At 37.8% G+C, this 14,185-nt stretch overlaps 1 protein-coding gene across 1 annotated transcript in view; it reads left to right on the top strand.

Annotated features, from left to right (window-relative positions):
* The window catches only part of THSD4 (thrombospondin type 1 domain containing 4), a 256,022-nt gene that overhangs the window by 222,709 nt on the left and 19,128 nt on the right, over window positions 1-14,185 (top strand). The window contains exons 9-14 of the mRNA XM_042824716.1: window positions 4,853-5,028; window positions 7,658-7,754; window positions 8,641-8,883; window positions 9,536-9,665; window positions 11,298-11,502; window positions 12,572-12,745. Of these exons, the coding sequence (XP_042680650.1) occupies window positions 4,853-5,028; window positions 7,658-7,754; window positions 8,641-8,883; window positions 9,536-9,665; window positions 11,298-11,502; window positions 12,572-12,745 (1,025 nt within the window). The remainder of the gene's footprint in view (window positions 1-4,852; window positions 5,029-7,657; window positions 7,755-8,640; window positions 8,884-9,535; window positions 9,666-11,297; window positions 11,503-12,571; window positions 12,746-14,185) is intronic.

Genomic DNA, 14,185 nt, shown 5'->3' with positions numbered 1-14,185 from the left:
AACACCGAAATATATTCCAAATGTTATTAGACAAGTAAAAATCATTGTGCTGAATTGCAAAAAATGAGGCAGTTGCTACACTTGCCCTCTAAGACACTTTGGTTTAATTGGCAGCTGCAAAACAAGCAGGGCTGGAGAGCCCAATCCATTCAGCCACTCATCTTTTATAGCTGCCTCTGCTGAATGTTAACTGGTTAATTTTTTACCATATTTTATCAGCCCTTGGCCAGAATTGTGAGCATCTCTGCAATTTGTCAAGTTTCTCTAGGATAAATTACCAGAGAGACATTTGGATCTAACTTCAGCAGCGCAAGCCTTCGCTTTATTTCCCCCTGACCACAGTTGTAAGAATGCAGTCTGTTTCCTGAAAAGAACTGCTTTTTTGAATGAACATCATGTGTGCTCATTTAAGAACTTGCAAGGCGTAGAATAGTTCAAGCTTTAGATAGAAGGGAATTCAAAACCAATTCATACCATTGCTTCTCTTGAAAACAGTTTCCAAAAATGGCGGGGGAGTTCTGACCAGAAAAATAAATTGTGTTACTAGAATTCCATCCACAGCACTTCTTAAAATTCCTTCGTGGTAATGCTGTAAATGTCATGCCGTAGTTTTGATAAAGAAATTTTGTATTTGAAAAAAAGTTGAGTGAAACTGTTGTAAACTGGAACATTGAAACTTACCTTAGCTGAAGAAGATGGGAAGCGACTGATTTTTCCCAGAGCAAATGAGTTAGCAAATGGTAAAGAACGCTGCATTTTCTTCTGTATAGGATTTGCAACTTAGTATTGCAGTTTACTTCTACTTTTATAGCAAGTTTTAATGCAGACTGGATAATGTTTTTTTCACAAGAATAATAATGGGGAAATTTAAGTTACTTTTTATATATGCTGATTTTACATCTTCGTGTAGGGATCTGTTCTCATTCAACTTCATCAGTGATCTGGATGAGGGGATGAATGGATCGTATCAATAGTTAAAATACGTGAGGGTGTCGAGTGGATTGGGCCAGGTTCTTCTCAGCAGTGTCCAGCAACAGGACAAGGGGGAATGAGCTCAAACTGGAGCTCAGGAAGTTCCATACAAAATGAGAAAGAACTTTGCTATGAGGATGACAGAGCACTGGAACAGTCTGCCCAGAAAGGCCGTGGAGTCTCCTCTGGAGATATTCAAAACCCACGTGGATGCTTTCCTATGTAACCTCCTTTAGGAAACCTGCTTTTGCTAGGGGGTTAGGACTAGATGATCTCCATAGGTCCCTCCCATCCCCTAAAGTTCTGTGAGTCCATGATATATTTTTCTAGTGCAGAGTGATGCAAAGCTTTTTGTAGTGTTTTTTTTTTTTAAAGGCATCTGTGAGGATGAGATTGAGGGACTGGAGCTTTGGGAAGACTCAGCGTGTGATCTAGATTTGAGAAGGTTGGCAAGAGTGAAAAATGCAATAAAAAGGAAATATAGTAATAAAATTATCTTTGAAGTACTGGATAAATTGATTTTTTTTTTAATTTTCTGGTTGCAGTGATGCAGTTTAAATTGGGATTACAAACGCTACGCTTACGAATCATCAGATATCAACTTCCCTCACGAAATATTGACCTTGAAAGAGGGTGTGAGTTCATTCTTCACAGAGCACCACTGCACTGGCCATCTTTGCTTTAAATTCTTGCTGAATTTTTCAAGTTTCTGTGTAGAATTAATAATAATAAGCAGGAAAGCATGAACTACAGAACATCTTTAAAAGGAGAGCAGTAAACTGGACTGTTGGAAATTAATATTCTTCAGCTACTTGAAATACAATCTTAACTATAGCCTATTGAGATTTTTGCCACAGAATGGTAGCCCAGCTTGTAGCCTGCTGCTGCATGCTGATAGAGTATTGCAGTACTCTGTCACTCCAGTGCAAAGCATTACTGAAAATTGCTGTAAACAGCACAGTTTTAGTTAAGAAGCTGAGCCCAGAATGAAAGATAGATGAAATCAGCTACAGACTGTATGAGGATGAAATTCTTCACGAGCAATTAAGGGCAACGCTTATAGTACTCCTTTATGCTTCAGCTAAAAATATTAGCACCATAAAAATTCTTCTGGGGGCAGAGTGGAGGTGGTAGCTGCAGGATGATCCAAACATAAAAGAGGCACATTTTCTTTTTTTTATGGGGAGACCTCATTCAGACTTGTAAGGTGATGGATTTGAAATGAAAGTTCTGTGGATTCATAGTTTCCCAGGCAGCCATCTTTCTACAGCTTCATTATTAACACCAATTTAATCTTAGCCAGCACTCTTTCTTATGCCATTTAAATTGTTGAATTGAGTAAAATTATGACGAATATTTATATTGTGGCAAATCCTTGATAACGCTACTTGTTTTAGTGTAGTTTTGGGAATTATACTGAATTACTTTTCTTCAGGAGACCAAGAAGGCAAGAAGTTCTTCACCATGACTCGTGCCTTCTGAGCTTACATGGTGCAGCTGCTAAAATCTGGTTGGTTTTGGTTTTGTTTGCTTCTGATGGAAAGACAAAAGAATGAAACGTTACCATTTAAGATTGTTTACAGGGACTAGTCATCCAGGGGCTATCCTATATGTTGCTTGGAAGTAAAAATGGCAGTTTTGACTGACTTCAGTAAGGGCTTCCTTCTCATAGATTCTGTTGGCTGTAGCCAGCTGCTTTAACCTTTCTACATCTTACATTTTATCTAGAGCTATGAAACAATACTTTCTTTAAACTCTAGATAGAAGGCAATGCAATAATATGAAGTTTTAAATTCATTTATCAACTTCAAATCATTTTCTGTTCAGTTGCTACCTTGCTCCCCTTTGAACAAAAAGCAAATTTGATCTTTCTTACTTTTCCTGTACAAACTGGGATACTAATAACAAATTGCCTTATACTGCAGATTGCACACGTTCTTCTCACACAATTGGTTTCTCCATCTTGAAGAAGTAGGCTGTTGAGTCTTTAGCATTCCTAGAGATATGACCATGTCAGTTTAGTACAGGGAGGATTAATAAAGCTCATATAATTGCAGTTAGGAGTAGATGATGTTATCAGTGCTTCATATCTCATTTTCTACATAAGAAGAACTTCAACTGAAGATTCCAATTGGCTGATGCTTGAAGACTGATTAAGTCTCCCACTTAGTCTAATGAATCATTACTTTATCAAATAATAGTAAGGATTTACATGATTGTATCTAAGCGCGTTTTATAATATTTTTAAAAAACACAATGAAGTTTTCTTCTATAAATAATTTCATCGAGATTAAACAAATTACAAACAGTAGGTTAGTCAGCATCAAGAATTCCCATAGGGGAAAAAGTCTTCAAACCTTTTGGCTTATCGAACAAGGACTCTGAAAGTATTGCATTTTATCCATTTCTCACAATTGTGACAGAACAGAAAAGCTATCTTTGATGTAACCAGGTCCTCAACCCTAAAGTGTTATAAAGTGAAAGCTAGTACATTGAATTTGCATTAAATATACAGTGTGCAGCAAAATTATTAGTAAATTTAATTGTCTGTTCTAAGTCTGCATTTGAGAACAATTTGTTTGGACTGGGTGATCTTTTAGGTCTTTTCCAACCTTGGTGATTCTGTGTTTTATAATGAAATTGAAAATTGGCTGAGTAGAGCCTTTGGAGGAAAGGATCAAATCTTTCCGTCATACTTAAACAACATCTGATGTGGCTGCAGCCTAGAGATACTATAAGAGCTGCATAAATTTAATGTTGCATGAAGTTATGCATGTGCACATGACAAGAGTTTAAGTAGGGACTTAAAATTATAGCCATACAGATAAAAGAAGCATAAACAAGAAGGAGCAGAGGTACCGAAAAATCAGTGTGTTCTCCGTGATCACAAAGGACATGCACTGCACTGTTGGTTCACACCTCAGTGATTAATGGGACCTTACAGGAAAGGTGATGAAAGACTGTAGTAGTGTAGGACAAGGGGTAATGGTTTCATGTTGAAAGCAGTTAGATGTAGATTAATAATTAGAAATTTTTTACCACAGAGGTGCTGAGGTGCTGAAAGTGGTTGCCCAAAGTGGGCTCTCCTTGGTTGGCTGGGGCTTTGGGCCAGTGTGATCTAGTGGGAGATGTCCCTGCTTCTGGCAGCGGGACTGGGGGTTGTACAAAATGATCTTTAAAAGTCCCTTCCAACCCATTCTGTGATTCTGTGATTCTGTGATTGAATCCATGTTTATACTTCCTTATCTATTATGTGATTAACAAGTCACTTTCCCATCTGCAAGATTTTCACATATCTCGTCATTCCACCTGGTTCTGGAGATAAGGGCTCTGCAGATGCTCTGGCAAAGATAATATTCTGAAAAGGAAGTGTAGTCAAATGGCTTCATGAAGTCTAATGGGAATATTTGTCAGCCTTGGATTTTCATGTGTCCTTACACTAACTGATTGTTTGATTCTTCTGCATTGTGTAATGTAGTGGTTTTCTGTATCTGCTTCTGTGTTTTGTTGTGTCTTGTTCATAAAATACTTGGTTCAACGGAAAGGAAGGTGAGAAAAACCACTTTCTTGGCATCTCAGAATGCGTGCCACTGGCTGGCTGATAGACTTGTATGACATCCTGTGAAAAATTGTTGGAAAACATTTCCAAGCTGTCTAATTTTTCTGTCTGTCATGTGAGCAGTCAGGCAAAGTTTTCGAAGCTTGCCTTTTTTTGCACAACTGTTAATATAACTGTTCTTTTCAACTATCACACAGTTTTTCCCCAAGCTCAGGGAATATGTAGCAGTGTAACATACACTTGGGAATCTGATAAGATTCCAGTAAAGAAGGTGATTTCTTCTGATCATTGTCTTTGTGTCTCTCTCCCTATTCTGTACAGCCTTGCGGAGTCGATCAGGGCGGTCCATCATCAATGGAAACTGGGCAATTGATCGACCTGGAAGATACGAAGGTGGTGGGACAATGTTCACTTATAAGCGCCCAAATGAAATATCCAGCACTGCAGGAGAGTCCTTTTTAGCTGATGGTCCAACAAATGAAGTCCTCGATGTCTATGTAAGTTTCTTGTAGGATAATGTTTCTGAGGAAAAAAAAAAATTGTTTGGTGTTCACGTGCAACACTTTACTGCATTCAATACTAACACTTGTAACTGTTTTGTTTTTTATTCTTGCAACACAATTTTGGGTATTTTACTATCTCTTTCACATAATGCTCTGAGCTGACGTTTAAGTTTTTATTGCTATCTGACTGATGCATAATATATGATGATCCAGGAAGAAGTGGATCAGGAAATGGATTACGGAGATATTTTCAAATAAGTATCACAAAACAACTTCAGTTTAAGTATAAAATATCTTAATGTTTAAATTTATACTTGGTATATTTTTTTTCTTTCACAGAGAGTATAATAAAGCTGGCATGATGGACACAGCTTTATTAGTTTTGCTCGGTATCTGCTACTGTGGATTGTCAAATCTAATTTGACTGGACTGTTATCTGAGATGTTTCTTGTAGATATGAGAAATATTAGAATTCATTATAAGCTGACAGCATAGCGTCTTCCTGTCTTTTCATGTTTGTCTTTCCATATTTATCTTCCCATACTGTACTGGAAGAGAGCTAGCTAAAAGAAATCCAAGGGTCAGAATGACCCAGCCTCTTTTACGAGTTTGAAATATGTAGTCACACAGATACAGTGTTTTCCTTCAGTCTTTGTCCTGCATGTAATTGTTTTCATCTCTACTCTACATTTTTACTCTGTGTAGAAAAATGGAGATTTGCAGATGGGAACTCCAAATGGATTGTTGTTCCTATTTGCTGAGACCATGCAGTCTTTCTTCCTTTCTCAATAAGATAAAATAAGGAAAAACACTCTAAGTTACAGCAGGTTTAATTAGCAAGATGGTAAGAAGTGCTTTACAAGTGTGAGGTGTGCATTGCTTCAAAGACTGTGGTCCACTATCTCAAAAGCAACAGTGCTGTATAATTCCATCCTCCTTATGGGAAAGCTATTACAATGTATTCGTAGGGACATCATCAGTTAAGCTCACTCTAATGTGCCTGTAAGCTGTTGTAGAAATGTGGTGAAAAAACCATGGAAACAATTGGGAAGCTGATCCTGGAACCATCTTAAGAAGAGGGTCCTGATGCAGGAAGGTGAGGGGTACTTGGCAGCCAACTCCTCAGTGCTTGGTTCTCTCAGCACGAAAGACAAAGAAGGTGTATTTTTAAATAACAGTGTAATGTCAGAAGGACCAACCCTTACAGAAAATTCTCCAGATAGCATATCATCAAATGGCTTAAAGTAGATGATCTCTAAGGGACATGGTTTACAGAATTGTTTAGCTATTATACTTGAAAAGGGAAAAGTGATTCTAGGATAAAGGAAAAGAAAGGTCTGTGTCCTTAGTTGGTGTTAATTGGTGTGACAAATTATTGAAGGCCTGAAGCATAAATCTACTGTAGGTCATATAGCCAGTGGCATAGTGTGATTCTTTGTCTTTTGGCTTGTGGTTTGTTAGGACCAGAGAACTACTGCATGCTCTGGGGTTTCATTTATTTATTTTAAAACAGATTTTAAGTTAAAGTGTACTTTGGACCTTCTACCCCTCAGAGAATCTAGGACTTTTAAAGCAGTAGAAGCAGTTCTGAAGTAATCAAAGCTAAATGAGTGAAGTTAGCAGCTGATGACATCTGTGCATTTCTGGTATGGGTGTTCTGAGGCTCTCAGCAGCAAAGCCAGTAGGGAACTAGAGTATTCTGCTATCAGTTTTCAAAACTTTCTTAAAGTCATATCTTCTTAGGCTTCGTTATGCCTGCCTACTTAGGTAAGCACACAAGAACTGCCTTTGGAGGTGTGCTCATGTCGACTTGCATGGTGCTGTTCAGCAGCCTTCTGAAAACACTTGCATTTGTTTTCATATTAAAAGCAGCGAAGTTTAAGGTTCCCACATATGTTCATAAAGGACACTTGAAAGAGTTGTTGTGGTTTGCTATAAAGCAGTGAGAAGGGACTGTGTCTGCAAGTGCATTACGTCTTCATTCACTTGCAAATGGCCATGCAGGAAAGATGCCTCTCCCGTCACCCTGATAAGTATGGGGGCCTTTACAATCTGTTCACTTAAGCTTTGTTGAGTAATGCATATGATGAGACTATTAGTAACTTAGCTAGCTGGCTGTTGAGACACCACTGAGTGGTGTAGGGGTAGCTGCATGATGATAGAACAAACTGTTTGATTTGCACGTGCTCTGTTTGGTATATCTGATAAACCTTTAAAAAGGCGGCTTGATCTGTAGATCAGAGTGTGAGGCACTTGTTCTTCTCTGCTTTGTTTTTTTCGTGCTCATATTTTCTGAGGCATCTGCCAAGCTCCCCCTGTCAGTTTTTTGGTGACTGCCCAGGCCAGGGTGGGTCCTGCCCACTGCAGCTACGCTCAGCTACAGCCTGTCAGACCTGTGGTTTTTATGGAAGGTTTAGAGAAACAGTTCATCTGCCATCACAAGCTATCTCAGTTTGCAAACATAGTCACCTTATTTTTTCACTTTTAAACACGATCATTAAGCATTGTTTCTGTAATAACCAATGATAAATTATGTTACACAGTTGATCAGTTGAAGTACGTTTTTCAGCGTTAGCTATATAACGATTGGAAAAAGTGAATAAATGGCTGCTTTTCTTTTTAGATGATACACCAGCAGCCTAACCCAGGTATACATTATGAGTATATCATTCCAGGAGACAACGTCATCAGTCCTCAGTTGCTTGCTCACAGGAGGCCAGGTAAAACGCCAGTATTTCCTATTACTAAGCACATTCTGTTTCCTGATAAACTAATGGAGAAATCCGTACCATTAAGTTCAGTGTAAACAATTTGGGAAAGGCCCAGAATTTCACCTTTCTCATTGAAATAGAAGTCTGCATAGATTTGTTAACTTAAGTGAATTTCTGCTGACCTGAGTAGCTGGGAATCTCATACATTTCTATTTTCAGCAACAGTTTTGTTCTTAAAATGTTAACTGTATGCTTTACTTTACCTGGATTGTTGTAGCCGGGTCTCAGAAATTAGATTTTTCTTTTCAGAGTTTGAGCTAATTTAAAACAATCCTTCTCATTTTCATTTTCTTCTCCCAACCAGAGAGGATGAGAGATAAAACTGGTACCTCTCCAAGCTAGAATTTGGACAGATTATGCTCTTAATTCTGAGCTGTGGAGAGATGTGCTGTGTGTACCAATAGGAAGTTCTGAAGGACAGTAGGACCAAACTCACTTGTAAATTTTCTACTTTTACTGTTCATGCCTTGACAAATTTCTGAGTTTTTATGCATGCTGTTCGTAATGAAGGACAGCTGTACAGTGATGTGAGGAGACACAGAATACAGAGTATGTTACAAAAAATGCTTTGGAAAATGTTGACAGGGAGCATTAATTCTACAGTGTGATTGGAGAGCCTTCTGTTCTTGAAGTGTTTGCTGGCTAAGACTTGGCTGTTTTAGTATAAAACAACACAGTCTTCATAGATCAATGTTAGAAGTCTCTGCATAAGAAATAAAAGCTGCTTTCATGTTTAATGATACTCCAGTGTACTGATTATTAGTGGGTGAAAACAGACTAGTTGCACGTGAGGTTCATTATGTTCCTTTCTTTTCAATACGCTTTCCATCATCAGGGGAGCCCTTGAATGGTCAATTAGAAATGCCTGAAAGTACAAATCACAATGAGGAAGATTTGCATAGGGAGACAGACACTATCACTGGACAGTCAGTTGGAACTTTCCCAGTTATTCAGCCAGGAAGATTTCCTTCTCATCAGCCAGAAAACCAGGTGCCTGCTGTGCAGCTATCAAGACAAAACCGAGAGTACAACTGGAAACAGATTGGAAAAACTGAGTGTACCACAACATGTGGGAAAGGTAAGTGCTTCATATAGCATTCACAGAAAATAGATACAGCAGAATTCTGGTGTTGGAGAGGAGAAATGTGGAAATCTGTATTATGAAGTGCACTTCAATAAAACAATTTAAAAAACTGAAGTACAGAGTATATAAATTAAAAGGAAATGCAGCATTTGCTTCTGGAGGTGAATATTTCAGGATTTTTTGTCAGGCTGCTCTTTTACACCATTGATACACAGCAGCTTTCCTCAGTGCTTTTTGTCATTCCTTGTACTTCAGTTTGGCTTCTCCAGCTTTTGTCTGATACACTCTTCATGCTTTTTGTATCTTTGTCTACATTTTTCTGATCTTTACAGGACAGTTTTGCAGGGCTTCCATCAGATCTTTACCTCCTTGAATGTTACTGGAACAGAAATGAGGTGTTTTCTTAGCTTTCCCTACAATGCTGTGCTGTACTTTCTATGTACTAAGCACTTTACTTAATATTACAATGTAAGCAGTATAGCTTTCAAGTATATTTGGAAGTTTTGGATAAAAACTTAGTGTGAATTTCCTTTTGTTACGCTGTGCTTGTTATGCTTTTACTTTCTGCATCTGTTTTGGATTCTATTGCTATAAAAAGCTTATATTGCAGAATTTTTTGCCATCTATCATCTAATTTTCATTTCAGGGTCCCAGTACCCAGTTTTCCACTGTGTCAACAGAGTCACACATGAGGAAGTTCCTGAGAATTACTGTGACAGCAGCACCAAACCTATTCCAGAAGAGGAGGCCTGCAACATTTTCCCATGTCCAGCTTTGTAAGATACTGTGGTTTAAGTCAAGAGAAATAATCCAGTGTCATTGCAGTTTTGCAGGAGAACATCTGGAGTAGGAAACAAGTTTGAACTTCTAGGCACTGTGCACTTAACATTATGAAGTGCAGAGTGTATTTTTTCCTTTAGTGATTTGTCTTCATCCATTTTCACTGTAGCAGTAGCATTCAAAGGAGTCAAAAGGGAAGTTGTCACCAAGTGAGCCGAGTAATTTCTCAGTTTTGTGTGGTTATTCAGGCATACACGTTATACCTGTGGTCTCTTTATGGGAATCTTTTTTATACCAAGTGACAGCCTTCTGCAAATACTTGTCTAAAGAGGCTCTGTAGGTTACATCACCTCATGTGGGATCGGTGGGCTGCAGTACCTGCCTGTTCATTGCATGGTGCCGTATTTAAAGATGAGATTTACCTGGTAGAACTCACAACAGCCCCCTCATAAACATGACCACTCTTCTGGAATTCAGTAGTTGTTCAGCTCCGCTCAAAGACTGGATTTAAAAGTGGTAACCATTGCTTCTAGAGCTCCCAATATCACAGGCTCAGGTGTGATTCCTGTGGAGCAATTTACTTGGAGATTTTTTCTATTGTAAATCATTTTTCTCAAGTTTTTCTTTTTGACAACTCATTAATTCCTTTTTTTCTTATTTCATTTTTCTTAGAGATCAATATCAAGAATATAAACAGAGATATGTAAATGTTATTTTAAAATAATATTTGTTTGTAATTTTTTAATATCAAAATACAAATACTATAAAGAGCACAGGGATTTCACTCATTCTCCACAGGAGTTCCGTAATAAAATGTTTGAACTATTCAGATATTTCCCTTCCTTATGTGTTATGCCTGAAACTAAAATTGAACAGGGAAAATGTAATGTTTATACAAAAAGATTAAAGAAGTGGAGTGAAATCTGTGCTGTAATTAGAAAAATGTATCTAGGGATTTTTTCTTCTCTCCCTGGAGGTGTTTGAGGCCAGGTTTAATGGGGCCCTGGGCAGCCTGCTCTAGTATTAAATAAAGGGAGGTTGGTGGCCCTGCATGTGGAGGGGTGGTTGGAGATTCATGATCATTGTGGTTCCTTCCAACCCGGGCCATTCTGTCATTCTGTGATTCTATATTCAGTGATCATTTGCCATTTCAGTTTTATTGTTGAATTAATGCCTATATGGAATAAGTAATTTTTGTGAGCCTTTGCTGAACTGAGTTCAGAAAACAAAAAAATGCAGTATGATTTAAATTTTTAGAAGGTGTCATTAAGGCAGAAATATATATTATAGATAGATTCTTTAAAACTGAGAAAAAACATACAACAAAACAACACAACTATTAGTGACTCGGTGTTTGTAATATGCTTTGAAACGTGAATTGTGCAATCTGAACACGTGCTTATTAGTACCATCCATTACAGCTGGATTGTTTGTAGGATATAATGTTATCTTCATAAGTGATTGTTTTGCATGCAGAATTTTAAGTATCATCTCAATTAGAATCATGTCCTTAGAGTGTCACTGGGATTAGCATTAGATTAATCTTATGAATCTTATGAAAAAGCTGCTCTTTTTCTTTTTTTTTTTTTTTTTTTTTTTTTTTATTCCCTTTTTTCCCTTTCCCTCAGTTGGGACATAGGGGAGTGGTCTGAGTGCAGCAAAACATGTGGCCTTGGCATGCAGCATCGACAGATCTTATGTAGGCAAATATATGCCAACCGTACCTTGACAGTTCAGCAGTACCGCTGCCATCACCTGGAGAAACCAGAGACCACCAGCACTTGCCAGCTGAAGATCTGCAGTGAGTGGCAGATTAGGACAGAGTGGACTTCAGTAAGTATTTCTGATTAGTTTGGAGCATAAAAACCTCAGAAAAGAATATGTATTTTCTCAAACGTATCAGCAATTGAAAAGTAAATTTGATTTTCTTTAAAGCAAGGAAGCAGAATGTGAACAGCCCCAGAAATAAGGAAATATTAGTTCAGAAATAACCTGCGTGATTGTGGCAATTAATGTTTTCAAAAGGTGAAAAGCGTGGTTGTGTAGAACAAAACACACAGATCTCTATGCACAGAAGCACTTAAGCTTTCTGAACAATGATTACTTTTTAAAAATACTCTATGAAGTGAAGTTAAAAGAAGGCTAGTACGTTTGCCTGTGTTGAAAAACTGATGGCTTTCCTTAGCATATGGAGTTTAGTTAGAGGACTGATTTAACCTTATGCATGTGTTAAGTATAGAGACAGTCAGTAGTAATTGGTTTGAGGCTGTGCTGAGGTTCTCAGATAAACATGAATAATACAGTTTTGAGCTTTAATTTCTTTGTTGTTTACAGAGTTTCTGGCCAACGTGACAACCATCCTCAATTCTTCTATGGCCATTGTAGAGAGGGGAAGTATTCCAGTGTGTTAGGTGTAGTGATAAACAAATCTCTTTCAGTTAGACATGAAACAAAGCAAAAAACTTTTACAGAGCTGCTGAATTGTGTGAATAGACAGACCATGAAAAGTTCCAGAAGAAAAGAGAGCAGAAGGCCATACCTTTTAACAGGGATTCAAAAGATGTTTTTCTTTTCAATTCTCTGCCTTTGTATCTGTGTATAGACCAAGATCAATATTTTGCAGAGTACGTCACTGTGTTATTCAAATACCAGCAGCTCAATTTGATTAGATACAGAAAGGCTCATTGCAGATAGGATTTGATTTTATGTTTTTCAAATACATCTACATAGTATGCAATAGAATGCTCAGACTGAAAATATGGTTTTGAAACTAATAACTCGTTCCTATTCCCCATTCCTAAATCTAAGATGGTTCTCTGAGTATGTTATTATCAGTGAATGAGCTATGTATGAAGTGATAGATCTTGTATAGAGTCCTGATGCAAACTACTGTTTGTTACAGTGTTCAGTACCTTGTGGAGTGGGGCAGAGGACTCGAGATGTGAAATGTGTCAGCAACCTTGGAGACGTTGTTGATGATGAGGAGTGTAACATGAAGCTGCGGCCAAATGATATTGAGAACTGTGACATGGGACCTTGTGCTAAGAGCTGGTTTCTTACAGAATGGAGCGACAGGGTGAGGCTTCTCATTGTCTTTATGTACTGCAAAATCTTCTAAAACAACTTAAATGCATCAGAATTTTAAAAATATATAAATGTATCTGGCCATAGAAGGAGTGAACGTATTTTCTATGTTTGTGTTTGCTCTGGAGAATAGGCAAGAACATACAAAAAACAAGGATCTCAAGGGCACTTTGAGTCTGTGTTAGATACAAGAATGCATAGGTCATGAGTATGTGGCTGAACGTCTGGATTTAGCATTGATCTGTGCCTGAGCTTCCCAAAATACTGAGTGAGCTGAGATTTATTGCTCTGCCTTGCTTAGCCCCAAGCTTCAGATCTTAGGAGTTTCCCTACTGTTTCTATATGTGATGGAAGTTTGAGGTCTGATGTCTGGCTTTAAGTTGAAGCCATAAAACAATTTTCCTATAGCTTTTAGAAGAGGAGAGCAACTTCACAAACTCAGGAAGGGTTGAATTGAGACTTTCAGTATTTCATGAATATAGATATTTTTTAATTCCAGTGAGTCTGACTCTGAGCATGAAAACCATACAGAGTGTGGTGATGTACCTTGTTTTGTTTCACGTCTGGGTTCCAAGACGTTGTTCACTGTTGGTACTCGTGCTTTCATTAAAAGGCTGATGAACTTAAGCTAAGACAAAATTGGTATTTTGGTCTTTCTCATGGATGACAGCATATCAGATTCCATCTATCCACACGCCAAGTTTTCACTCTGTATGAAATCCCGATTATATCTCCCTTTTCTTTGCCTGGTTGTTTTGGCAGGCAGATACTTTCACTTATACAAACATGACGATTTCTTAACTTCACAGGTTCATTATTTATATGATTTTAGTAGAATCTCCAAAAACCAGGATAATATACAAATCTGGGTACTCAAAAGATCTGCATCACCTTTCAGATGTAGAGAAGGGTGAGGAACTTCACAAATTATAACAATGTTAGAAAGACTGATCAAGTTCTGCTGAAATTAGAGACCTGCAAAACTTTCAACCTCCAGACAACTCAACTACATTTTATTAAGAAAAGGTCTATTCTTGCTTAGCAATGGCGGGAAGTTATCAATTGAATTACAGATATTAGTGGAAATGGGAAAGATTTTACTGTTGAGTAAATGACTTATGGGGGAGAGGAGGGAAAATATTTGCAGCTACCATCATCAGCTCATGCAGTTCTATCACATAAAGCACACACATTCCAATGAAGTTTCTAGAATCCATTTTTTTTCGTTATCCCACACTGACGTTTTGTATGCTGCAGAATTAAAAAGACTTTCTGTAGCTGAAAGCTGGGACTGCAGAATGTTACTACGCTTATTTGTATGTATTAAATGAGACATAAAAGTGAAGTAGGTAATGTAGAAAATACCAGAGTTTTTTCCTACAACAAATGTCTTAGGGTCAAAGAGTAAATAATGGATTTTTTACCTTCTCAG

This window comes from Centrocercus urophasianus, unplaced genomic scaffold (assembly GCF_019232065.1).
Source record: "Centrocercus urophasianus isolate 14NV4802_14NV808 unplaced genomic scaffold, USGS_Curo_1.0 seq_23, whole genome shotgun sequence".
Taxonomy (NCBI): Eukaryota; Metazoa; Chordata; class Aves; order Galliformes; family Phasianidae; genus Centrocercus; species Centrocercus urophasianus.
The sequence above is the reverse complement of the archived record's forward strand: the minus strand, read 5'-3'. Positions and strand labels throughout refer to the sequence as shown.